This window comes from Schistosoma haematobium, chromosome ZW (assembly GCF_000699445.3).
Source record: "Schistosoma haematobium chromosome ZW, whole genome shotgun sequence".
Taxonomy (NCBI): domain Eukaryota; kingdom Metazoa; phylum Platyhelminthes; class Trematoda; order Strigeidida; family Schistosomatidae; genus Schistosoma; species Schistosoma haematobium.
Genome location: NC_067195.1, coordinates 26,747,297 through 26,774,443, shown reverse-complemented (window position 1 = coordinate 26,774,443; position 27,147 = coordinate 26,747,297). Strand labels below are relative to the sequence as shown.

Below are 27,147 nucleotides of genomic sequence, written 5' to 3'. Positions count from 1 at the left end.
TATTCTTGGTTATCGTACAATTGAGTTTAGTCGATATAATTATACTATTCTTAAGTATAGTGCTTGGAACATGTAATAAACCAAATTAATTTAATAAGTAGAGCTGCTCACTTATTTCCGTTAGAATGCCTAAGCGTCACAACTAGAAAACGATCAGTGTGAAATGATGTATGCATCATAGCGTATATAGCTCCAGGAAGCTGAAGTTGAGAGCTTAGAATATGCGCAGAACAGGAGGAATCACGAGGGTGTTATATTAATGTATCATATCGTATTTCCACTAGCCCTAAGATATCACTAATTCATTTCGTTAATAAGTTACACGTAACGTAATAGTTATATGGACCCATTGTAATAACTTGGCTTTTAATAAAAACGACATAAAAACTGAAGCGACTCCCATCTCAAATAAGTCTGCTTGCAAATAGAAAAAAAGTATCTTGGACGCTGTTGTTGTCATGTATTATAAGATAGTGTTCATTTTGAAAAAAAGTGATAAGTTTGTTTTGTGTTTATTTGTAGACTGTACGTCTAGCTCTGACCATATTTCTACCACTAAGCAATTTCCCAAGAGTTAACATCTACAGCTGGACAGCTAAGTGTCTGTGTTTTTACTTTCCTGCAAAACAGCAGTATGCAGTCCTGGAGGAGGAGTGTTCTGCGTCTTAATTAAATGAAGCCGGTTGTGGACAAACATTAAAAATCTTTTTGACAACTGGAAATTTTAGTTTATCAGACACTAACTCTACTTGTATATCTTCCCGTAAAATCAGACTCAGATGCAACAGAACACTAAATGGGAGGAAAATGATAAAAGCTGCATAATACGTTACCAAGCATATACTATGCTTCGCACAGGTTGTAGTAGCTGACCTAATCTTAAACTAATATTCATGAACGCAGGGTAAATCACAGTTGTGTAAATTCTTTGCTTAAAAACATGTAATCTGTTTATTTGCCTATTCCATATTTTTGACTAAAGCCATTACTATTTTTTTCCGTTTAGAATGCAACATGAGTGAACCCTCACTGATCTTACAAACTGCTTCGTCGTTACAACTATAGCCCTATGAAACTGTTTACGGAAGACTTAACTAACAACAGCTTCTCCAAAGCTTATTAAAAGTATTTTGAACGTTCACTTTAGTTTCACGACCACTCCCAATATATATGAGTTTCTTCTTTCACCTTTCAATTTAAAAAATAACAAAGACCACAGCTTAACATTACGAATGCGAGTTTTAAATGGAAACCTTGTGTAAATGTTTGTTTGATATTCCATTGTTAATGGAACTATTCCTGAATAAGTTTGTAAATCTTATACTTTTTTGTTTTATCAGGTTAACCGTCGTAAGAAATTTATGAGACACGAGCCTCTCAGCATCTAGTTCATATGTAATAAATTTAAGTGATATAGTACACATTTTCGTTATTTTCTTGGAAAACCTACAGACCAGGGCCTTACAACCTACTCCAGCCACCATGACGTGTCACTGTAGTTGTTGGATGAATATGCGTTACGCATATCCTAACCATCCCTGTGTTTAATCTCATAGTTTCTTGCTCAAATGCCCTATGATATACAAGCAATGCCTTTACGTACCTAATGGAACACTAGTAACATAAGAGTACTCTATATGGTACCGTACATCGGTCTACGCGCTCGCTTAGCTTTTTAGTGAAAATACTACTACGGTCCTGTTAACCATGTCATGACCTCCTTTATCGCCATCAAAGCAAATAAGTTTGTATTTACTGAATACAACGCTTCTATTTTTAAAAAGTTAGACATAACAGTTGAAAATTGGAGTAAAATGGCAATATGGAGCAGATGTTCGTACCGGTTAACACATCATTAGTTAGGCACAGTGCCAAGGTCAGAAAAGTTGGTGTTCTAATTGGTGATTTGATCACGTGGTAATTAACAGAGAAAGAGTCATGACAATAATAAATAAATTTACATTTTTAATAGTTGAATTGATGAATCGATCTAAGCTAGATCACCATTGAAACCTAGAAGCAATAGACGGCCGTTTCGTCCTAGTACTGGAATCCTCAGCAGTGCGAATCAGAGATCACACACACAGTACTCAAACCCATTGCCTCAGTGGTTTATAGGTTAGGCGTTCGCTTTCGAAATCGAAGGTCCTGGTTTCGAGTCCCGTATGCAGGACCGTGGATTCGCACTGCTGAGGAGTCCAATACTAGATAATTTACCATCTTTCTGAAATTCAAACATTTTAGAGTAATGTTTAGTTTGAAGTATTTGTTTAAAAGTTTTATTTACACCTGAATTAGTTTCTTATTACTAGGAGCTAAAGCGGACTGATTTGTTGACGAACACAAGTTTGCCAAATATATTTGCCAATGAACCGGTTATACTGAAATTGTAGTTAATTTTCCACTTATCCAGTAGTCTAAATTTGCGGCTCGTTATTATTTAATGTGATCTTTAAAAACATAGTTGCTATCACGAATAATAAACAATCCTATTTCTTTTTATCTCTTAAACTATGACTGTCTGTGATCACTAAATACCAGACTGAAAACTTACAAACCGACCAATAATAAAGATAGTTTACAGAAGGTAAAATGGTGAATAGCTTTAACTAAGATATATTTTAAAACGAATTGTGAAGAAGTATAATTTCTAAGACAGTACATGTGATTACATCTATTTATTCTAAGAAAACGATACACTACAATAATATGAAAATAGGCCTTGTTGGTTGTGATCTAGTATAATTCAAATGTGTATAATATAACAAACAACTGGATGAAGAACACAACTACCCGATTATTACACCAATTACTCTTATTCATACAGTATATTTTATTATTCCTAAGCGGAATCAAATTATTTATGTATATAACAATTGTTAAAATAACTAGTAGCCAGGAGATCCAAGATGTAAATGAACCAACGTTTTTCTGTTACACTTGGTATCTTTTCGTATTAGAGCCTAAGATGAGTTTTTATCCTTGAAACCGAAAACACGTTTTATAAACTATTTCAAAAACTACTAAATAATAGAATTTAACCTGACTTTTGACAGATTATTAATGCATTGATTCATTTACGATTCTTTTTCATATTTTATCCGAATAAATGATTTCAAAGTCAAGCACTTTCTTCGTTGCTTTTTCTTCTCAACACTTGACGTTGTCTGGTATGCTTTATCCCGTAAACTGTACTGAAGTATCTATCGCTTCAGGTATAGGCTAATCAGAGTACAGAATCACTGAGCTGTATAGCTTCTGCATAGTAGCCACATAATCATTATTGGTTTCGTTTTGATTTAAGATTTAAATATGTGTGCCTGATGTGAACAGCGAAATAAAGAAGCCATTGCAACCAACGGAAGTTATTTTTGGGGTCATTGTTTCAGTGATTTCAAATCCTGTACATTAAAAACATTTAATTTTGTCCCTCTTTTATTCTACAAACTATAAGATTTCGTTCGTTGTTTGATTTACTATCATACCTTTTTCTGTTCCAAAGCTATTGTAATTTAAACGTAACCTTTGTTACTCTATTTTCCTACCCTAATGCCCAGTTTGGACACAAGAATACTACTGTAATTGTTTACTTGTTGTGGCCGTGTTATTCATCCATTTATTGATGTATCTTCTTAAACTAATCTGAGTCGGGAATATATCGAGTATTGTTTCTGTTTAATCGTCCTCTCTCTCGCTTGTTAACCAATCAGGTGAAAAAATAGTATTCGTCCCTTCCTGACTAAGGCTGTTAGTCCTAATTCAAGCTCACCTATTTCTAGCCTCAAGGTTAAACCAACAAGCCTGTCGTGTCAGCGTATTAACCATTATCAAGAGAATTCTCTCCTGTATATTATTATTATTATTGTTTAGACAGATCAAGGACGAACAGTGCCTCTCGTACACATCAAACACATACCGCACATCGGTTTTTTAATTAAATATTGCAGTTGCTATGCTAACAATGTTACGCTTTACATTAGTTACACAAATACATATATGTTATTATGTTCATAACTAACCAATTAATTCGTTGTTTAAGCTCCCACTACGTCAATCTGGTCTTATGTGTCTGTAGTCTATCCCTGTTGCATGTGTCCTACCAACTGAAGGACACCATTATCCTATTGTATTAATGTGAATCATAATTTTTATTCATTTTGATAAGACACTCAATACCAGTTGATATGTTTGTGCGTCCCACTTAATGACTGTAATTTCCTTATTTATTGTACTAAGCTAATCTTTTTACGTTCAGAAACAGATGAAGTTTGAAGCCAAGTTGTCCTTGTTCTGACCATAGCTTTCAAATAGACTCCGGGGTCACCAGTATCGCGTTTACGGTTCTAGTAGTATATCTGTAGGACAAATTAAATCCTACATCTAGAAAGTGGGGAGTCACATGTCGAGATCCTGATTGGATGGTTACTTATACTGCTACTATGTTTAGCAGCATGCAATAATTTCCCGGAAACCTAAGGACATCCAAAATACTATAAAACCCCTAGATTTTCTGTACATGAACGAACCTATGGAGTAAGGCATTTCATTCCATATTTCGCGCCTTTTCTCTCATGTTCAAATCACTGTGTAGATTTAACTTGGGAGTTAATAGAAGAGCTTAGGAACCTAATCTAGAGTTCAATTAGAAGACTTATCAGTTGTATTACAGACTGACTGAATATATCCAAACTCACTACATTTAAAGCATTTAGAATTACGGAATACACATGAATTAATTTGAAGTAGCAATATCGCGATTGCTCGGGCTCACCGTTGTCAAAATGTTCGTTACAATATTTACTGGTCTTTACACCAACATTAACATAAATAGTAATCGGTAAAATACTTTCTTAGAAATACAGATATTATTGAACAGGAAATTTCATGAGAGTGTAGGGTGGTGTCGAGTTGAGATTAACTATGAACACCGCTACCAAGAAACACGTGCCAAATAAATCAGAAGGCGAGGGTTGAACGTAACCAATGAAATCCATAAAATCCCCGAGAAGTCAAATATCAGAAGACAGTTAATGGACCAAATCGAGATATATTCGCTGGCGATCTCGTGGTATCGAAAGGATACCGAGATCGTGCCAGAATACAAGCTTGGTTACAGAACGTAACCGAATTCGCGCGAAGTCACAATCAAAGGTGTGTCTATATGAATGGAAGCACAAAATAGCCGTCATTAGCACAGTCAAACAAAAGCACATTAAAACAAACACTGGTACAGTTGGTTATGATAATAATTGTTTTTATTAAACCAGTCGTGTTCTCGTGATAAATGTGAGTCACTACAGGAGCCCCCCGCTAGAAAGGGTTTACACTTTCGATAAATAGCGGTTTAAATCGTGAGACTGATCGGCTGACGAGCGATTGTAGGACGGAAGAACTGGCGAACAGGAAAGCGATCGTTCAATGAATAAAAACCAAGATTTTTTTTCAACGATAAGAACAGTTCTGTTTTGCTTTTCACCTATTAGGTTGAAAGAACTTTAAAGAATAATGAGTATCATTTACCTTATCCGAAAACCGTTAAACCTTTAACTGATTTGGAAACCTGTAAGTTGACTCTGTGTATTGCTTTTTGGCTGTTTTTTAAGCCATCTGAACTGAGGTATAGGCTATCGATCAGAAATCTCCAACGAACCTTGTCTTGGACCCCTTCCCAGTTGTTCCCGAGTGCTTTTCATACTGGTCTATGATCAATGGATTTGTAGAATCATGCTTAGACAGTTCCTTATGAATACGTGTAATCTCTTGGTGATGGTGATGACAATCGCTCACGTTTCAGCTCAGTACAATAGAACTATTTGCACATTAGTGTTATAATTTCTGACTTTGGTCTTGAGTGACAGTTGTTTTGAGTTCCAGATATTCTTTAATTATAGAAATGTTGCCCTTGCTTCGTCAATTTGTTTCTAGGTACTTGCATCAGATCGTGTTTTTATCAATGATGCTCCCCGAGTGCTTAAAGGTTTCCACCTCTTCCAGAACTCCTTTATTAAGTGTGATTTGGTTGGTGTTCACCATCTTATTTTCAAGATACTCCTTTTTCTTTTAAGGGATGTTCAAGCTGAATTCTATGGAGGCCACTGCTACACTAACAGTCTTTGTTAGCATTTCTTGGATAATATCAGAACAACTGCTTTAAATTTATTATCACTACCCACCCACTTTCTAATGAGAACTTGTTTTATAACTTCATCACCTTGCTCTTGTAGTGACTCACATTTATCACGAGAACACGACTGGTTTAATAAAAACAATTATTATTATAACCAACTGTACCAGTGCTTGTTCTAATGTGCTTTTGTTTGACTGTGCTAATGACAGCTATTTTGTGCTTCGTTTCTTTTACTTACACTTTGATTGTAACTTCGCGCGAATTCGGTTACGTTCTGTAACCAAGCTTGTATTCTGGCACGATCTCGGTATCCTTTCGATACCACGAGATCGCCAGCGAATATATCTCGATTTGGTCCATTAACTGTCTTCTGATATTTGACTTCTCGGGGATTTTATGGATTTCATTGGTTACGTTCAACCCTCGCCTTCTGATTTATTTGGCACGTGTTTCTTGGTAGCGGTGTTCATAGTTAATCTCAACTCGACGCCACGCTACAACTGGTGAGCCGTATTTTGGAACACGCCTCAACCTCTGGTCAAATCTTCCAAAGAAGCCAATTCGGTGAGTTTATGATTTATCTATCCACGTCTGTCGTATATTTTCATATTTTTTAATACATAATATACTCGACATGACGGATAACGATAAGAATAGTATTAATATAATAGACTCACATGTATGTGTACCGAATCCTTGTCACTTATTATTCGCGTGACGATGAATCCCACGCTTTATTCGAGAAATTTCCCCTTATTAACTATTCTCCTCGCTGACCCGGCTGTTTGGTACGGAATGCGTTCGCATAAGCATTAACGTCTACCTCCCAGCATCAAATGGTTAAGTTGAACGGTTTCGTTGCCAACTTAAAAGTGCTCTACGAGCACACGAGAACGACAACTGGTACGAAACCTTATCACTCGTCCTCTAAGGTATTCAAACGAGCCTGATGGCAGATATACAATGTTCCGCCGCTGAACTTGTATACGGCACGACATTGCGTCTGCCCGGAGAATTCTTCACACCACGGAGCAGACCTAATTTCGATAAATCAGACAACGTCCGTCGACTGTCTGCATTTATGTGAACGCTGTCTCCGGTGTCAACTCGAATACAACATCGACAGGTCGCTCTCCCTCGAGAGTTATCTACCTGTTCACATGTTTTTGTACGAGTAGATTCGGTACGCAAACCTTTGCAACAACCTTACGAAGGCCCTTTTCACGTGATCGCTCGTCACGAAAAGACCTTCAAGGTTGATCGACAAGGCCGCGTCGAGATCGTCAGCACTGATCGTCTCAAACCAGCACACGTCGATGGCAGTGCCCTATCTGACACCCTGAGATTCAATGCTAGGCCTATCAAACCTAGCGGGATCCTTAAATCTTCTTCAGGTCCCACGCTAGATGCATCTGAGACCTCATTCTCACGTCCCAGTCAACAGCACGCGTCATCTGCGCCGTCTACGGACGAGACGACAGTCTCAAGTCCAGATCAGCAGACCACGCCGCCTCTGACCTCGGATGAGATTGCAGGCTCACGAGATACGAACGAGACTGCCGTCTCACGTTCCGGTCGTCGAATACGGTTGCCCGTACGCTTCCGCGACTAGCCGCACAGTTAACAACCGATACGGTGTAGGACTATTCCTATGCTACATTATTATTATTATTATTATTATTATTATTATTCACAAACATCTTATGGGTACATAAGTGTTGTGAAGAAACCATTTCGGGTTTCTTCAAAAAATGCAATAATACACAATTTTCAATAATGTCAGCATTATACTTGCCATTTAAAAAACAATTAGAGTAATTATAGTAGAATATTAATAATAATAAATCGGGTCTGTGCAATTGAGAAGAATATTGAATTGAGTTTAAAGAAGAAAATGGAGAAAATAAGGGAATAGAAATAAAGGAGACGTGAAATACGCAAACAGTCTAATAGGCGTGTTTATGAACACAGAACAAGAATAAACGACTATGTGTGTATCGTTAAATTAGTAACAAAAATAATTAAGAAAAAATAACTTATAATTGTAGTAAGATATGACGCTAGAATAAATGTTTGTGCAGTTATAATTTAAAGTGATGCTATGAAAGTTACAATTTAATGAAAAGGATAATAAAATATCAATATGTATGAGTAGTCATTTATGCATAGTGAAGATAAAACGGGTCTGAGAATTTAATTTAAGTGTAACACAAGTTATTGTTTTAATTACGAACTTCGTAATCTTCAGAATAATATTTATTTAGAGGGAAAGAAGAGAAAGAAAAGAAGTGAACACCTAGTGAAAAGATTCATCCATGATAAGAATAATAATTGTGTAATGAATATCAACCTCAGAAGGAAACCAACAATTTAGAAAAATAAAATAAAAATCCTCTAAAGCACTCGGATAAATACATTTAGATTTATGTAATAGTATACAGAGTGAAACCGGATATTAGTATAAATATTTGTGCAATAATAATTAAGATTGATGCCATGAAAGTCAAAATTGATTTCAAAGGACAATCTGGAGTTAAATATGTTTAGAAGGATAAGAAGATACAAAAAGAATAGCTAATGTGTCGGGAACTAGTAATGATATTAATAACGGTAATAATGATAAACACGAACATAAGCAGACTTCATATATTAAGATAAAGAGAAATAAAACAAAATAGACGTGAAAAGATTTAAAGTTTTTATTTTGCTTTTCAAGCAATTAAATAAATGACGGACCTTGTTTGTATAAATCATTATTGAATACATTGATATTCAATAGGTGACATAATCCACTTTCGGAAAGAAAATCGTCAAGGAGACTTTTGAACCGGGTTGTAGTTTCACTGCAACGGAGGTTCACTGGCAGTTTGTTCCACATGGTTGAGTAGCGAATAAGGAAAAAATTCTGACGTAAGTTTGTGTGGGTTCTTGGAATCGCTAGAATATTCTCCTTATTGCGTAGATTGTGGGATGATATCATGAGGTACGAAGGGGTGGATACCGATGAGTAGGAAATACCGTTAATAAGCCGGTAGATAAAGGCAAGATTTAATTTGATACGTCTGATCCAAAGAGGTTCTAAGTTGGGTTGTTGACATCTTTGGTAATAGTCTTTGTTATCGGAATATCCCAGAACAGCTTTGGTGAACTTTCTTTGAACACCTTCAATTCTAATCAGGTCATTATGTCTACAATTACTGTAAACTAAAATACCATATTCAAGAATGGGTAAGATACATTTTCTGTATAGTAATAATCTCGATTCGATATTATTGAAGTTTATCATTATCAATCCGATCAGCTTTCTAGCTTTGGATACTTGAGATATAATGTGCTCAGAAAAGTTCAGACTATTGCTATATCTTAAACCCAGGTCACGAACAGTGTTGAGAGGTTTGAGTGTATGTGTCTGTACAGTCAGATTTAAGTTAAGGCAGCGACCAATGTGAATAAATCCACTTTTGTCAACATTAAGTGGCATATTCCACGAAATAGTCCACTCGTACAACTTGTTTATTTCCTCTTGGATTACCGCTGAAATATAGCTTTCTTTCGTGGGAGAAGAGAATGAATAAACTACTTTCAGGTCATCAGCAAAAAGGAAAGGTTTACCATACTGAAAGAGGGAACACACATCATTGACAAAAAGGAGAAAGAGTAATGGACCAACCACACTTCCTTGTATAACCCCACTGGTTACATTCACAGGTTTAGAGTAGCAAGATCCAAAGCGAACGATTTGGCTACGTTCTTCTAAAAAAGATTTGAGCCAAGATAAAAGGGGATTCTGTATGCCAAATGAAGAGAGTTTTAAAAGAAGAAGTTTGTGTGAGACACTGTCGAAAGCCTTACTAAAATCGAAGTAAAGAACTATCACTGACTGACCAACATCTCTTTTCTGGGTAATTTGATCAAAAAACTCCAGGTGCGATGTGAAACATGAGCGTTTAGTCATAAACCCGTGTTGGGATGGGCTGATCAGACTAGCCGAAAGTAAAAATGATAGTAGCTGTTTGTGGATGATTTTTTCCATGGTTCTTGAGAGCACGGATGTCAAATTAATTGGCCTATAGTTAATAATATCACTACGTGGTCCTGTTTTGAATCTAGGGGTGATAAGGGATGTTTTCCATACAGATGGATAGGTCCCATATTCCACAGATAGATTGAAAAGTTTCAAACAAAATAGTGGAAATTCTCTACTTCCATATTTCACAAATGATGAAGGTATCCCGTCAGGTCCACCATCATAAGACCTTTTCAGGGCAGCTATGGCCTGCTTGATGTTGGAGGGTGTGAAATCAATTTTCGACAGATGTCTGGATGTTAGCATTGGAAATGTAATGATGGAGCTTTCAGTTCCAGTCTTGTAGCACTGCGAGAATTGCTTGCTGAATTGTTCGCATATAGTATTCGGGTAGTTAACAATGCTTCCGTTAACTATGAAGAATTTGGTCGTGCCAAGGGAATTTGACTTTACACGGGATTTAAAAAGTCGAAGTATTGATAATTCTGGGCTTTTACTACGTAGAGCCTGATTTTCTATATTCATGAAATACTTATGTTTAGATGAAGCATTTCTGTCGATTAATTTAAGTATACTCTGAAGTGCATACACATCATTCTGCTCATAGTAGCGGTATTTTAATTTCCTCAGCTTTCTTTTAAAAGTATTTTGGCCCCTATTAGCATTATAAGCCACACGGCCAATAACTGGAGCAGTGCAGTCAAGACAATATATCAGGTTGTGATATAGATTGGAAAGCGCAATGTCAAAATAATTTGTGGTAAAATAAGTTTCCCATGGTAAACATCGAATGAGAGTTTCAGTCCGTTTCCATGTTTGTTGATCAAAATATCTGCTCTGGTAAGTCATTGAAGCTTTAGAGTTCAATTATATGGCGTTTAAAGAGTGAATAATGCTCAATACAACTCTATGGTCACTCATAAAAAACTCATGACTGGTATGCACTGAGATAGAGTCTATGTTGATTGTGAACATTAAATCAAGTGTATTATTCCCCCTGGTTGGTTTTCGGACCTGTTGAACCCATCCACAAATTTCTAATGTTTCAACTAGCTTGTTATATCGACCTGGTACCGGAGTCAAGCCCCATGTAATTTTTGGCAGATTAAAATCACCTCCGATGATTTTAAAAGTATGCAGTTGATGCGAAGCAATGGAAAATATGTTTGTTAGTAATTTGTCAAACTTAGTATCCGCATGAGGTGGTCTATATATGCATCCCACCAGTAAATAATTTTGGGATCCACAGTTTACAGTAACCCAAGTGGAGTCTTCTATAGCATCAAGGGATTTATCCTCAAATTTGCACTCTTGAATGTCTGAACGGACATAGATAATTGCACCGCCTCCTATTCCATAACATCTAACGGTTCTAAAGAAAACGTAGTTATCTACATTGAAGGAATGATCGGATATAGATGAATTACACCACGTTTCCATAATAAGTACAATGGTTGAATTTACAAGGAATAAATGAGTTTTAAGATGAATAATTTTATTAGACAGAGCGGGCATTGAACGAAAGAATAAGAAACTCAGAGTCATCATAGTGAAGCAGGTTAGAGTATAAATCGCAATTGGTAGTTCCATGAATACTCATAGCATTAGCTAAGGAAAGAGTCGTGTTGCGAGGGGAAATAGATTTGTAGTGGCAATGGACAATAGCCACACAATCCACAAAGCTGTGAACACGAGACTACTCAGAAAATAGATATTCAATATTTAACTCGGGGAAATACCTAACAATGGAGAAGGCGCGAAGAATGAATTGAATGGTCTGGAGTTGATCGAGTGGCATGGCTCGGCCATGCAGACGTGGTCTCTGCTGAATGTTACCTTATATCTTCTATTCATATTAAATATATTGTTCTTTCTCTAGCCTAACCTTGTTCTACATCATGTATTGGTAATTGATGCGATACAGTGAGTTGGTGTAGTCGATGGTGTGACTTCCACGTAAGATCTTATAGATTAGGCAGTTATATCACGACAAATCTACAAATTTAGGATTAGGTCTATTATTAGAGCAGTACTAATATCATAGTAGACCATAATTCTACAGTTTCAACCACTTTGTCATCATGTGAAATATGTTTACTGTTGCCGGCAGGAACGCCGGCGGAATTACAAAAAACGTTTTCTCATAGCTGTTGGATATAACATCTGATAAGGGCATACTGTACATATTGGGAGCCGGACCATGAAGGCTATTAGGTCTATGGTTTTGACCAAGTGGCCAATTACAATTCAGATAACTATTTATACCTGACGTTTGGGTAACGTGTTTAAGACGTTTATTTCCAAGGTTTGTGGTTGATTTCGGCTTCGTCATAAGTTGGAGAGGATTGTGTACTGTTAAACATACTTGCGATGGTTTGCGAGGTTCGAATATATCAACGTTAAGTGCGTGGTCAGTTATATGAATGTTATGATTAGTTGTCCTGTTATCCGTTGCACAGTTAATGTAACTGTGTGTTGCACTAACAGCGGTTTGGATTGTGTTATCCCATTCTTCATCAGCACAACTACTTCGGGTTGAATCTAAGTCAACATTTTTAAGAGGATGGACACCACCTACATCGGGATTACTTTCTTCTGGGTTTTGAACTTTATGAGATTCAGAAGAGTTTTTCGGTGGCGGCAAAGTTGTTAAGCTAGACGTCCTCTCAGAATCGGACTTAGCTTTACAACCATTAGGATTATGATGCGATTGAGAGTTTGACGCTGATGGTCTGTAGTTATTTCCCGCTTTTCTCTGGCATGGTGTTTTATCCGGAAGAGTCTTAATATCCTTGAAAATCTGTTTTTATCTCAATGAATTGAAGGAATTTAAAAATTCACTAGCGTCTACAGATGAGTTTAATTTGAACAAAATCGGTGAGTGCATACCAGGATGACTTCTTTTTAATCTTGTGCATACACATGGTACGTGTGTCATTGTGCTGGCTCTAAGCAGACTAGATTTGATATTTTTAAGGGCATGTGTATCCGGTATATTAAACACAATTGCATTACTAGATGGTCTCATTCTTTCAAATACCTCTGATGCAACACGATCTAGGAAAATATTTATGTCATTCATTTGATCTGGAGTCTCTGTGAGGTTGGGGTTGATGAGATATTTAAGCGGATTGAGAATGTTCATGTCTACTTGCAACTTTTTTATAGCATCCATATGGTTGCAGTTGCGATTATCATCACTGTTTACCATCAGAGTTTTCAACATGTCTGGAATGGAGACAACTGGTAAAAGCTTGTCTGCTTCCGGATGAATGGAGTGGCTCGTCTCGTTGAAACTGTTGGAAATCGTGTCAGTAGTGGTGTTAAATTGTGTCGTTTTCCTACGCTCGGCTGGACGCCTAGAAGCAGGGGTCTTCATTTTCTTTTGTGGCATGATAAGAAAGTGACATATAGCAAGTGGATTGAACAGAATGTTCGAAATAGGGGTGAAAAAATCAATTCCGAGGGCTCAAGTTAGTCTAAAAATCAAAATCTATGTTTTAATCAAGAGTGAATGTATCGTGAGGATTAGTGGTGTTAAAAACAGATGACAATGGCAGGAAGATAGTAGTGGAGATGAAGTATTTATGTCAGTATCTGTGTGGAGGCAAAATAGAATATAAAGGAGAAAGTTGTATAAATTTTAACACATATGACACGAAAGATAGCCTTATATAGTAAAGTAATTTAGAAATGTCGATAATTAGTATCAAACAATCAAAAAAGTACGGTACGTGATACATATATAAACTGAAAGTCCGTATTAGTAAAAATTGGGAGGTGCAGAGATAAGTAGTTTAGAAGATTATTACCGTCTAAGATTATTATGTTGCTTCTTGAGCAAATATATGAAACAGCTTTTTGGGAAAAAACACTGTCAAAAAAAAACAAACTACGACAGACTCACCGAATTGGACAGGTAATTTCGGAAATGAAATAATTTATAGCATCCAAATACGATTTAAATGATAGTTCATAAAGTAGTGAATACAGTCCTTTAACATACACGTTTATATATATTTCTTGATATTGGGTAGGGGTTTGAATAGATCCTGTAGATACATAAAGTACGTGGGTTAAGGCATTCAAATACGATATAACCATATATTCCTTAAGAAATAGAATACAGATATGGAATGCAAATCTTCTTCATGCATGCTACACTCTTCTCTTTTTTGATTTTCTTTTTGTTTCCTGAGCCCACGCCTTCGACCATCTCCATTTGGTACCGTCGACTTCAGTCAACTTTGGCGAAAGCTGGCCTGATCACCCACGCTCTTGTCAACGTATTCAGTCGATATATTAGTTACGAATGCTTGGCATACGCTTGGTCTCGAACTTCGTCGTTATGGTCGCTTCCGGGCTTTTGGCTCAACGTGGTTTCGTCCTACGTCTGCAGCGTTTCTGGTCCGCATTCCCTACGAACGCAATCTTCAGATTCTCGATACAAACCACTCTCGTGTAGCATGCCAACTCAAGCAACAAATACAGCACATCGCTCCTGGTACCGTTCTCCGAAAACGACCTTCGTTGACAACTCGACGATCAACGATCGCTTTCCTGTTCGCCAGTTCTTCCGTCCTACAATCGCTCGTCAGCCGATCAGTCCCACGATTTAAACCGCTATTTATCGAAAGTGTAAACCCTTTCTAGCGGGGGGCTCCTGTAGTGACTCACATTTATCACGAGAACACGACTGGTTTAATAAAAACAATTATTATCATAACCAACTGTACCAGTGTTTGTTTTAATGTGCTTTTGTTTGACTGTGCTAATGACGGCTATTTTGTGCTTCCATTCATATAGACACACCTTTGATTGTGACTTCGCGCGAATTCGGTTACGTTCTGTAACCAAGCTTGTATTCTGGCACGATCTCGGTATCCTTTCGATACCACGAGATCGCCAGCGAATATATCTCGATTTGGTCCATTAACTGTCTTCTGATATTTGACTTCTCGGGGATTTTATGGATTTCATTGGTTACGTTCAACCCTCGCCTTCTGATTTATTTGGCACGTGTTTCTTGGTAGCGGTGTTCATAGTTAATCTCAACTCGACACCACCCTACACTCTCATGAAATTTCCTGTTCAATAATATCTGTATTTCTAAGAAAGTATTTTACCGATTACTATTTATGTTAATGTTGGTGTAAAGACCAGTAAATATTGTAACGAACATTTTGACAACGGTGAGCCCGAGCAATCGCGATATTGCTACTTCAAATTAATTCATGTGTATTCCGTAATTCTAAATGCTTTAAATGTAGTGAGTTTGGATATATTCAGTCAGTCTGTAATACAACTGATAAGTCTTCTAATTGAACTCTAGATTAGGTTCCTAAGCTCTTCTATTAACTCCCAAGTTAAATCTACACAGTGATTTGAACATGAGAGAAAAGGCGCGAAATATGGAATGAAATGCCTTACTCCATAGGTTCGTTCATGTACAGAAAATCTAGGGGTTTTATAGTATTTTGGATGTCCTTAGGTTTCCGGGAAATTATTGCATGCTGCTAAACATAGTAGCAGTATAAGTAACCATCCAATCAGGATCTCGACATGTGACTCCCCACTTTCTAGATGTAGGATTTAATTTGTCCTACAGATATACTACTAGAACCGTAAACGCGATACTGGTGACCCCGGAGTCTATTTGAAAGCTATGGTCAGAACAAGGACAACTTGGCTTCAAACTTCATCTGTTTCTGAACGTAAAAAAGATTAGCTTAGTACAATAAATAAGGAAATTACAGTCATTAAGTGGGACGCACAAACATATCAACTGGTATTGAGTGTCTTATCAAAATGAATAAAAATTATGATTCACATTAATACAATAGGATAATGGTGTCCTTCAGTTGGTAGGTCACATGCAACAGGGATAGACTACAGACACATAAGACCAGATTGACGTAGTGGGAGCTTAAACAACGAATTAATTTGTTAGTTATGGACGTAACTAACACTAGATATTTCTGGCAAAACCGCTTTAGCATATTGGTTCGATGAGATGTTTCTCAGCGTTTTTAGAGCTTTTCTTGGCATTCTTCGAGACGTTTTCTGGATCTGTTCAATAACTACTATTCATTTCGCTGCAACTAACACTAAATTTTGTAATTATAATCCTACTAATTTGAGTGTTTCTAATGATCACTTGTCTTTATCCGTGACTTCGAAAAGCGGTATAGAGTCACATAGCGGACTAGAGTTAAATGAAACTCAGAATCTTTTCCGAGTCAAAAGTTTCTAATCAATCAACTTCTCATTTTGTTGCAACAGATATGGTTTGTCCTAATGATCCACATATTTCTGATGAAATGACTTACAAATCTGAGGAGTATATGTTGAATGAATCTAATGATGATCAAAAACATAATGCAGTTTTGGTAGATGCCGATTTCACAATGACCCATTACTCTCCTCTGACACTTAAATTTAAGGAAAATACTTCAGAAAAATCAGATTCTGATGTCCTATCAAATGTTATTTGTCCTCAATTTATTTGGCTCTTGTGGGAAAGTTGTTCAATGCGAAGTGTGAGTCTTTAACGAGCTCGATTTTGATTACAATTCGGATTTTTTCATATCAACTGTTGTTTATACTTATCATGAAGTCACTGTAAATGAATACTCTAAGCAATATGGTAAATATATTGTAAATGAAGCCACGTTATTTAAATGGATATGAAGGTCCAACATTATTTCGTGGTAAGGATAGTGTTGGAAAATTTATGGTTCGTATTCTAGATATCACTGCTTCCAGTACACAACCAACATGGTGATTGTATACAGTTCCAGGACCAAGGTGGGTCCGTTCCGACTTCAATCGTTAATTCTGATACTAGTGACTACATTCTAGATCATAAAGGGTCCACATCCAATACAAGGTCGGACAGACACGATGAATCTAAGGAGAAGAGACAAAAGATTGCAGAAATTTGGATTCTCATTTAAGCTGTGGCGGATGTGGTGTTTGGATGAACTAATGGTCCGTTTATACTTGATGACTGCGTGATTTCGAATTTCAAAAATAATACGACCATTCGTGCTCATCTAATACGACTTGATTAAATTGCATTATTTCTGGGATTCTCAGTTCATACTGTAATTCAAATACTTCAAACTATCACAGTTTTCATTACTAGTATTGCTCAATAATACAGTAAAAACTTTGAGTGGGCTCACTTTTGTCATTCGCGATCCCCAGAACCATCTCTCTCTACAAGAAAGATGTAAGTGCACTGATTGTATTAGGCTATTTCACTCAGTGCTTCGTCAATATGTATTTGTCTGACATCTATTTTTTCCAAGGAAGCAGATAGATATTGGACTTTAAATTGTGGAAACGTGAACGACAATAATGAACGCAGTGCATTGGCCTATCACTATAGTTCACAGATGTGGAAGCCAACGAAATCAGGGTTCTAACCCCTCAAACCTATGCTAATTTCAGACACTGCTGCATTTAAATTGATATGTTGCGTACAGTACTCATTTGGAAAGCGTCTGATCCACAGGACGCGTTCACTATGAGGCACGAAGCATCATCATAATATAATATAAATATATATGTACTGATAAATATTTAATCCTGAATTGTGAATTCCTCATTACTGTTTGCGGAACATCTATGCTAGGTCTAGAAAATTTAAGAATGCATCAGGGATAGCTTTCCTTATTGACCACTGATAACGGTACTAATGAAGTGCTTGATAACTTGCCAACTATGGAATCAAAGTGCGAAGAATTACGCTTGACTATGTGCAAGAAGAAATTTCAGGACCTTGAAAACAAACGTCACTTATGCCACTGGTGAGAAATTCAAAAACCTGGAGAGGAGAGCAGATAAAGTCCTCCAGTGTAGAATCTCCTGATCGTCCGCAGAAGAAACAGTGGTGAAATTGTAAGAACAAAAAATCTCCGTAAAACGACTTTTTTTCCATAGTGTATGGAGGGTCTACTAAAACAGGTCATAACAACCTAATCGTTACAAGAAGCAAGGTGAGTCCGTTCCAATTTTCGTTACTGATTCTAATACTGATTACATTCTAGATCTATATCCAATACATAAACGGACATACACACAATGAACGCAAGGAAAAGTACAACTGATTACAGAGATTCAGATTCCCATTTAGGGTGTGGCGGATGTGGTATTTTTACTAACTGATGATTCGTTTGTACTTATTTGTGCACTGATTACGAATACGAAACATGATACGTTCATTTGTGCTCATCCAGTTTTACCTTTCTTAAAATGAAGTATTTCTTGAACTCTTAGTACACTAATTCAAATACCCCTAATTAACGTTGGTGCATAACAGTGGATAAAATTTGTTGAAATCCCTTTCTTCGTTCTCGAGATTGAACATTTTATGATTCATGATGTGGGGATTCCCTATCTATTGTGTACTTTTCGAGTATCTCATTTGAGTGTTTAAGTGTAATGGAGGTGAGTGAATCCTCGAAATAAGTTGTTCCGTATGTTTTTGAAAATTATACTGTATATAACAGCTAGAAGCTGTTGGTCATGAATCCGCACTAGATTACTATTAGGTACGCTGTGCTACACACCCTTCTCAAGATCTAGTGGATATAAGTCAGGGAATTCTAAAGTTATCGAATACCATCCCAATATATATAATTGATATCCTACAGTCCCGACTATCTGTTTTCCAATTATAAAGGTTCTAAAAACAAAGCCGTTTTTGAGACCTGAATGCCAGTGACATTTTTATGCTTGAACAAATAATCCATGTTTGATAAACAGCTTGTAAGCTCTAAGTTGTTCATTTTAACGAGCCTAATTTGACTGGGTAACTAGTTGAAATTCACTTAACACTTCTCTTATTGTACAATCAATATATTTTTCCTTTAATCATACAATAAGTATTATGGTAGTAATAAATATAGTAATCAGTCAAGCGGAACCACGGAGATTGTTTTCTACCTAATGAAAAGTATCATGCACATCACAAAACCATACAGTATCACAATCGTGTTATAATACCTAAACATTTGACTATTTCAGCAACACTGTATCAATTATCTGAAATCTATCCTTGAAACGACTCACTCTAATTAGGAATACGTGTACATCAAGATGTCACATATTCATTGTTGACCTGAAGGTACTTTGAAAATTCGTTTCTCTATTTGCCATTCGGTGGTTTTGGTGATGCCTATCCTGTGTCACATGTGTTGACCGATTTCAAAAAGATGGGAGTATCTGATCTTACGATGACAAGTAGCATCACAGAGTTTTTAATTTATAGAAATACCGCATAATATATAGCCTCGTGAACCAGTTGTAGCTCCTTGCTATTAAGTGCAAAAAAAACCATTTACAAGTTAACTATATGTTCGATAGCGAAAGTTATATCGAAAGCACAATTTAAACTGCAAATTGCCAAATAAGTTTCATTGGTAAACAACTGATTCTCATGTCGATCCTCTTCCTTGAATATCTCGTTTTTCATTTTATTTAACTCGTAAATCACTTCAAATTGATTTTTTCGTTTCCTCACACGTTTTCCTTTGTTATTTTCGTTACGATGTCCAGAACATGGCTAACTGCGCCGTGATAATTTGAGGGGTGTTAGCGCATACTCTTGAAAATACTAACTGTTCATCTAAATCTCTAGACTTAACTATTCTGTGCCCAGCATATATTGTAAACTCTAGTGAACAAACAATTCAACTAGTATTTGTCTACCAACTGGCTTGAAAGATAAAGTAAACATACAGCTGTTCCTTCGAACCAGTGATAGTTGTCTCATCTTCATTGGCTTGTCTCAAAAAGTTGGATATAAGTGTACTTGATCGACGAAATATGCAAAAGACCAGATTATTACTATTTGATCTATAAGGACAGTTCCATGAATGTATTGCTCTTGTGGTGGACCAAGAACATATCAATTTTAAGATAATGATAAAGTTATTACGTCTAAAAATTAATCCATTAATTTAATAAATATAACCCATACATACAAGAAAAATATACTGGACGTTACTTGAATTGTCAGGAATCGGTGTAGTAATCCACAATTATAAGTAGTTAATAACTCTAATCATAGCTGCTATAATTCGAAATGTATATGCAGATATGGCATATATTGGGGATATCACTGCTATCTGTAAACATTTATAACAAATATATTATAGATGTTTTATCATAATAACAGGTAATTGAGAGCAAGAGACATATGTGTACCGCAATGTATTTGTGAGTAGTTATCAGTGTGTCATGCTATGGAGACTCAAAAAGAAAACTGAAAAAATCCAAAGTCATGCGTTTTTAAAAAAAACTTTTACAGTCACTCATAGTAAATGTAGTAATTATGAGAATTAATGGAAGAAATGAAAATAGTAGCAAGTAGTAGTTACAATGTAGGTCTGTCCTAACTTTCCCCACACTCTGTTAGGCCAAGAGAAGTGAAGATACGATTGTAGTAAGGTACTGACTTTCGGTTGGATACTGCATGCTATAGTGCTTTAGCCGTAAACTTTCAGCATCACCCATACAAGGTCAGAAAAGTGGAATAAATTATTTTACTTCGTTGTCAGGGAGAAATTAAATAATTCGACAGGTTATTCACTGTGTTCGGAATTTTTTCTGAAGATTCTAGTTTATGTATGATTGATCAAACTCTATATGTTTTACCTCTTCAATTTGCGCAACTCTTCAAATAGTTTCTTTTCAAAAGAGCACAATATAACAAGCTTGATATGTTTGGTTTCTGTAAGTTGCACTTATATGTGTATTGTGTGACAAGCAGGATTGATTGAAAATATCCTGTATATAAAAAATTGGCCGTCCTTTTATTAATTCTTGTTGATAGTGTTGAGGTTGCGTTTTTTTTGTTCAGTACACTCTTTGGGTGCGAGTTTGTGGGATGTATCGTTCATAAAAAACTTAGTTTTGGAATCCAGAGAGTCCGCTGTAGATCTCATTCAGCTTCTTATCTGGCGTGTACGACTGAAAAATTAATATCATGAATGTATTTGAGGAATCATTTTTGCTTCGGTATCACTTGTATTTGAACACGAACAACGATTCAAGTTTCAGGTGTTTCCAGCAAAGAGGACATCATGTATCTGATATCATGTGCTGGTACGTTTGAGGTGAAATCGAACAATTTAGAGTAAATTTCAGGACAATCCAAAATAATCTTTCCGAAAATTTCGCAAAATACAAAAACAGTTTAAAATCTAGATTTTTATCTGTCCTAGATTCTTCCCAAAGTTCACTCAGGCTCTTTAGTTTTCCTGATTGACGAGTTGAGACTAAATCCTGACCTCGGGATAAATATGAATTACAAAGTTGGAAACTGAATAGGTATTGTCAAGGCAATATGGCTTGATTTGCAAACTGGGAGTCATTAGTTTTTGTTTTTAAAAAGTTCGGTTTGTAATCCAACATACTAGAAATAAAGTTTATAAATATAAGAAAAAGTTGGAACACAAAGGTAGTTTTACAGTATGTAAAGAAAGTTATAAAGTGCTACGACTTGGGACAAACAGTATATCAGATCTCGTCGAGGTTCACTAATCCCGGTGATCTATGTGAGTGGTCATTGTCTTTTCGGGTTGGGTGGGAATGGTGTAACACAGCTTACGTCAAAATTATCTTGCAGCTAGTGCCGAATGTGGATTGTCCGCAAATCCCTTGGTACGGCTGAGGGTGAGGAGAGTCAGCTTTCCCTCTGGAAATGCTCCCATATGGCTACGCGTATACAATCACTGCGTGGGAAGTCGTAATCACTGTTTTCTCACGGTAAAGATGTGGTTTACGAAACTGAGATGGCCGAAAGTGAGTGTCAGACGCTTTAGGTGGGTTGGTGGACACGGAGGGTTCACTTAGGAGAGTGGGAAAACCCTGATTCCAAATCAATGGTGCACATGGACTCCAGTATCCTGAGGGAACAAATTGCGTATGAAGCAATTGTTGGTCACCGTCTACCATGGGACTGCATCTCCTTACGTTGCTGCACTGCCTTGTGGTTCAGACCCTCAGATCGAGGACTCTGGATGTGGCCCCTCTAAGTGCATTACCTGCTTAGGATTGGGCACCCGAACAGTATTCCAGCTCTCACACACATAGAATGATTTATGTAGCATATATCTATTTGCTGCGTCCTTGTACCAATGTTTATGTGTTTAAATAAATAAAAAACGTGGATTACATTTTCATGATATCCAGATACTGCGGCTGCTGTATTAACTGTATAGAATAAACGTGAAGAAATGTATCAATAAGAATAGATTGGAGGAACATGCGATCACCGCCTCATGGGTCAGTCCTTGATGTAGAGTTGATCAGTATGCATTAGTCACTTTTAACCTTGACGATGTTCGACAGACTAACGACCAGTGGTCTGTTGTCCAACGTAGAAATTGTTCAACCCAACGCTTAGTTTGTCTAGAACTCAGTCACGCTTCACTGTTTCTATAGGGGGATCAGAAAAACGTCAGCATATTAGTTCCTTTCCGTTTAATTCGTGTTAGTATATCCGCTGTTAATATGGAAAACTCTCCTTGAATGTCATATTCTAAGTGCAGTCTAACATACGATAATTTTAATCTCCCGAACATATCTTCGTCCAAGATATGAGCTCTTCATGTAAGTGCTCCTTGTGCTTTCTGGGAAACCATCAGTACAACTCTTTGTGTATAGGGCATTTTCTTCTTAATGATCGGAATTCCACATCTCTCCTGAAGCCAATCTTTTCTGTTTAGCTTGTGTCCAATGAATATTACTTATTCTGAACACGGTCAAGTCGTCCGTTTTCATTTTTGTGGCCCTTTTAATGACTACTCCTAATCTCACAGTGTTCGGACGTTTCATGTTTGTATGTTTATTGTTGTTTTAAAAAAAGTACCGGCTTCGTGGTATTTGCAGATTTTCGACTTTCACCATAAGACGTCACTTCTATGAGATTTTTCAACTCCTAGGGCAGAGTTTAATTGGTTTATTCTGATTAACGATTATACGGTCGTGCTTTTTTTACGAGGTGGAATTGCTAACCACACGTCTGTGACACTAGAGGAGTTCCCATAGAAGTTTTGGTATCACATTAGTCGAGTTTGACATCTAAATTCTATCTTCATTCAAGTTAAGATCGGCTCTATGAATTACACTCAGTCCTCAGTAATCTTTTAAAGCCCGGCTAATAGTTACCCATGGTTCTTAGGTCACTACATACTATGATTTCCAAATTTTTGTAATCGACAAGCCTAAGTAAAGGCATTTCATTTTTTCATGTAGTCGCGTTATTTTTCACTGACCGATTTTCATTACTACACTCTTGCTATAAGTGACTTCTGAAGCCAGCCTTTATGTACACTTAACTATAGCATTCAGATTTTTCTATAATCTTATCAACCTTATTGTTTATAGGTATCCATACTTTGATTTCATTCACAGTCAAACTAATTAATCATTTATGTGGATTAAATAAGAAAAGGGCTCAGAATTATCCCTTGGAGAATTTCACTATTAACAGGTCCTCACTATATTAAAGCACCTCACTCATTTTCTGCTATCATTAGTGCAATCTCAAACTCTCTATCAATGTCAAAGCTTTCCAGTTTTATTACAAGACACAGAAATAGAGGCATTATTAAAGACCTTACTGGGTTCCCTAACCTCCGTGGCGGACAGCCGGTAGGTTTATGTTGGTTATCGATAGTTTCGAGGGGAAGGTTTACAAAGCTAAATGTACTTTTAAAATTATGCTATGTTTCATTTCTTGAGTTGACGCCAACTGACCAGTTGGTTTCTTCAGAACACTCCCTAGTCTTTGAAATGTTTGCCCACCACACATTTGGGTAAAGTTGAACTTGATTATATACTGTCATAGGCTCTAAAACTCAGCGACAACACCGCATAATCACTGTTAGATAGTGATGGTAAAATACATAAACAGGTAACATCTCCAGTTTCGTTTATGAGTACTAAGTCTATCGAATAAGGTCCTTGATTTAAACCACCACCTGTGGATCTGAATACATGTAGTACTAAACCATGATCTAATGTTCACAAGAAGCTAACTATGGGATATATTATCAAATCCACTAATGGACAAATATTTATAATTTACATTGCAAGCATTATAATTTACTGCTACCAGGCACTGGTTACTTTTATTGTGTTTATTGTATTTTAAAATGAATTAATCAATCGAGCAGATTAAGCCACAATAGATAACACTTGACATAGATGTACAATCTTCTAAATTTCACAACTAATTACTTCTCAAGTCACGCTCTCATGGGTTCCACAAACTAAGAATTTTATTTGTGTGCTGTCCTTTATGTTTATTAGAACCCCAATCTCTACATCACCTATTCCCAATAATTTCATAGTAATTTGAATTTCATGTACTAACAAATTTTTCGTCACAGCTATGATAAATGGTTTTAATTCGTCCTCCTTCTGTCTATGAGGCTTATTTCCTAGACTACGAATGTTGCTATACAAAACCCCTAAAGAGAACGACTTATATACACAGGCTTTATCAACATTCTTTTCCGAGACCTTACTCCTGGAAAACCCATCGGTCGATTTTTTTCACTTTCTCCTCTGTGCTTCTACTTCAGTTAGAGCTGTATTTCTTTTGACTCTATCTTTTTGTGTTATCAGGCCTTATCAAAGTGTTGATATTATTTTCCTCTCGAGCATTAGTTAACAGATTTCTGGAGCCTGTACATGAAATTGTCTTTTTGTAATGAACTGTTAAGAGTGGTTGTTAAATTTACGTATCTGGTTAGTTGTGTGTGCTGTTGATGGTGTGAGTGATGAGATCAACCAATATGTAGTGAAAGCCAGAGCGGCTTGTATCAATCTGGTCCATCTTTGCGCCGTTGGTGTCCAGTTGCATCGGTATCCATGGGTTCCAAATAATAAAGAGAAAAACATTTTTCCTTCGATCCTAAAATTAACTTAAGGAATCTACATGGTCATGGACCAATATTCTCATCTTTCTTCTTACTTATTTATGTTTGCTTTTTGATATAAACTATATGAGATATTTGGCAGTATGCTAATAATAGGAATGTCTGATCTTTGGATCGGGGTTATCTTATTTCTCCGAACTGCTTACAGTAGTAGCCTTGGAGGCAGTTTGAGTATTTACTCCGCTCTAAATTGGTTTATAGTGTTACGACTGGGTTCTATCAAAGAATTCTGTCACTCAATATCCTGTTACTCAGAACGGCAATTTCCTAGGGCGTTCTTATCAACTTGGAGTGACGAGGTGTTTGTGGATGCCATTCTTCCTTCCTTTGCCCCTTCAATAATTTCCACCCCCTTCAACTGGAACGTTGGTATAATGACTTCGAGTTGATGACATTTATATTCGAGTGGTCCGCTATTGTTAGGCGGTTCATCGTTTATGTGATTTATTTAAGTTCCGTTTTGGAGTCGTCTGTTTTATTGCGCTTTATGCAAGTTCACTAACATAATTCTCTTTATCCATTACCAGGATCTCCAGTGCTACTAAAAAGGCAAAGTTAGTTCACAATTTGATGATCACTATCCTTTTTAAAACATGGGCTTTTATACATTGACCGTCAGCCACGATTGTATGTCTAACGTGAATCATTTTCCAGGTGCTACATATTTTTATCTGATTAAGATGCCGATACAACTTACGGTTTTCGTCAAACTCGAATCCTTGTCAGCAGATAACAAACTCAGTTCTGACAGTTTTAGAATCCTATTGTGATCGTTCCCCTATTAAGGTGTGTGAGGGTCTGTTCATGTGTCTACTGTGGAATTTAGATAGGTCGTGTTTATATAATGGAAAAACAAAGTATTGTATTAAAATAACTTATTTTTTATTCTTATCTCGTCAAAGTTGAGAAGACAGACGTTAAAGAAATATTCGATTTAGTTTGAGGGATAAAAGTTCTCCGAAAATTTTGGGCTTTAAAATCCCAAATACTCGTGGCTTATTTCCACGTCAAATATATTTAAGGTTATACTAACTTCGCTGTCAGTCGTCAACAGATAGCTAAATTTAAGGTAAAGGCCAATGGATCTGTTAAAATTACTGGTGACAAATCAGGGAAAATTAGTACGATATGTTGAATAGTTTCTGTTGCTTTATTAAAGTAGGTAATAACTGATTAAAAAGATCCATTATCACTCGTTCGTTTTAATTTTTGCCACCTCACTTCTGAAAATACGGTACGTGACTGTAACTTTTACCTTGATACAGTGGTCAAGCTTGATTATCATTATTCAATGGAAACGACTTCAGCAAAGCACTCATGCCTCGGAGGTCTGTTTTGGCAGATAGGTCGGTTAGCTAATAGTAGGACTAGAACAGATAAATTTGAGGTTTAAGGATGACGTCTGTCCGTAGATCACAAGAAAGTTTAAAAGTACCCTTTTCCTGTGTTTGATATGATTAGGGACGTATGGAGCTTAACTTGAGCAAATAAGTACTTATATACCATCTTTTATAACCGACTTCAAGCTGTTGTCTTTTGGGCTGTACAGTTATGATAATGTAACCACTACTATTAATTGAGTTTATTTTTCAAAATCCTCAGTGAAAATTATGTTATCATGTAGATAACGACAAACTAATAGTTGGATACTAAGATTCAGAAATAATGACAGGAAGTGATTCTTAAACGCGCGTAAACAGGCTTTGTCAAGCTAAAACACAGGTCGAATATTTAGCGTCCAGGCCTAGTTATCCAGTGACTGTTATCATCTTCAATCATACAATCATTTGCTCTTATTAAGTACCAACTTCAAACATGAAAAGTATATAGTTTGATTTGAGAACTCTGTGAATCAAATCAATGTTAGACACAAAACATATCTTTGCCATTTGTTATTAAGTAAAATTGTCTCACAATTTCATTCGCTTTCATAAAACTTATTTCTTTATAATAATAACATAATGCACTTGTAACAGCTTAATAAATAGGATTTCTTACTTTTCACTTCTAAATATAGGCTACTTCTTTATAGA

At 36.5% G+C, this 27,147-nt stretch overlaps 2 protein-coding genes across 3 annotated transcripts in view; both read left to right on the top strand.

Annotated features, from left to right (window-relative positions):
* Nucleotides 1-5,318, top strand: part of RMC1 (Regulator of MON1-CCZ1 complex) — a 54,200-nt gene extending 48,882 nt beyond the window's left edge. The window contains exon 22 of the mRNA XM_051210859.1: nt 1,007-5,318. The gene's annotated coding sequence lies outside the window, so the exon portion shown is untranslated. The remainder of the gene's footprint in view (nt 1-1,006) is intronic.
* A 15,539-nt stretch (nt 5,319-20,857) lies between these two features.
* The window catches only part of ACSL6_10 (Long-chain-fatty-acid--CoA ligase 6), a 51,186-nt gene continuing 44,896 nt past the window's right edge, over nt 20,858-27,147 (top strand). The window contains exons 1-2 of one of the 2 annotated variants that reach the window (XM_051218696.1): nt 20,858-20,897; nt 23,556-23,822. Coding sequence is in view for 1 of the 2 variants with exons in the window: in XM_051218695.1 (XP_051070875.1) it covers nt 20,885-20,897 (13 nt within the window). In the remaining variant the exon portion in view is untranslated. The remainder of the gene's footprint in view (nt 20,898-23,555; nt 23,823-27,147) is intronic. The other variant, XM_051218695.1, reaches the window with a different exon arrangement.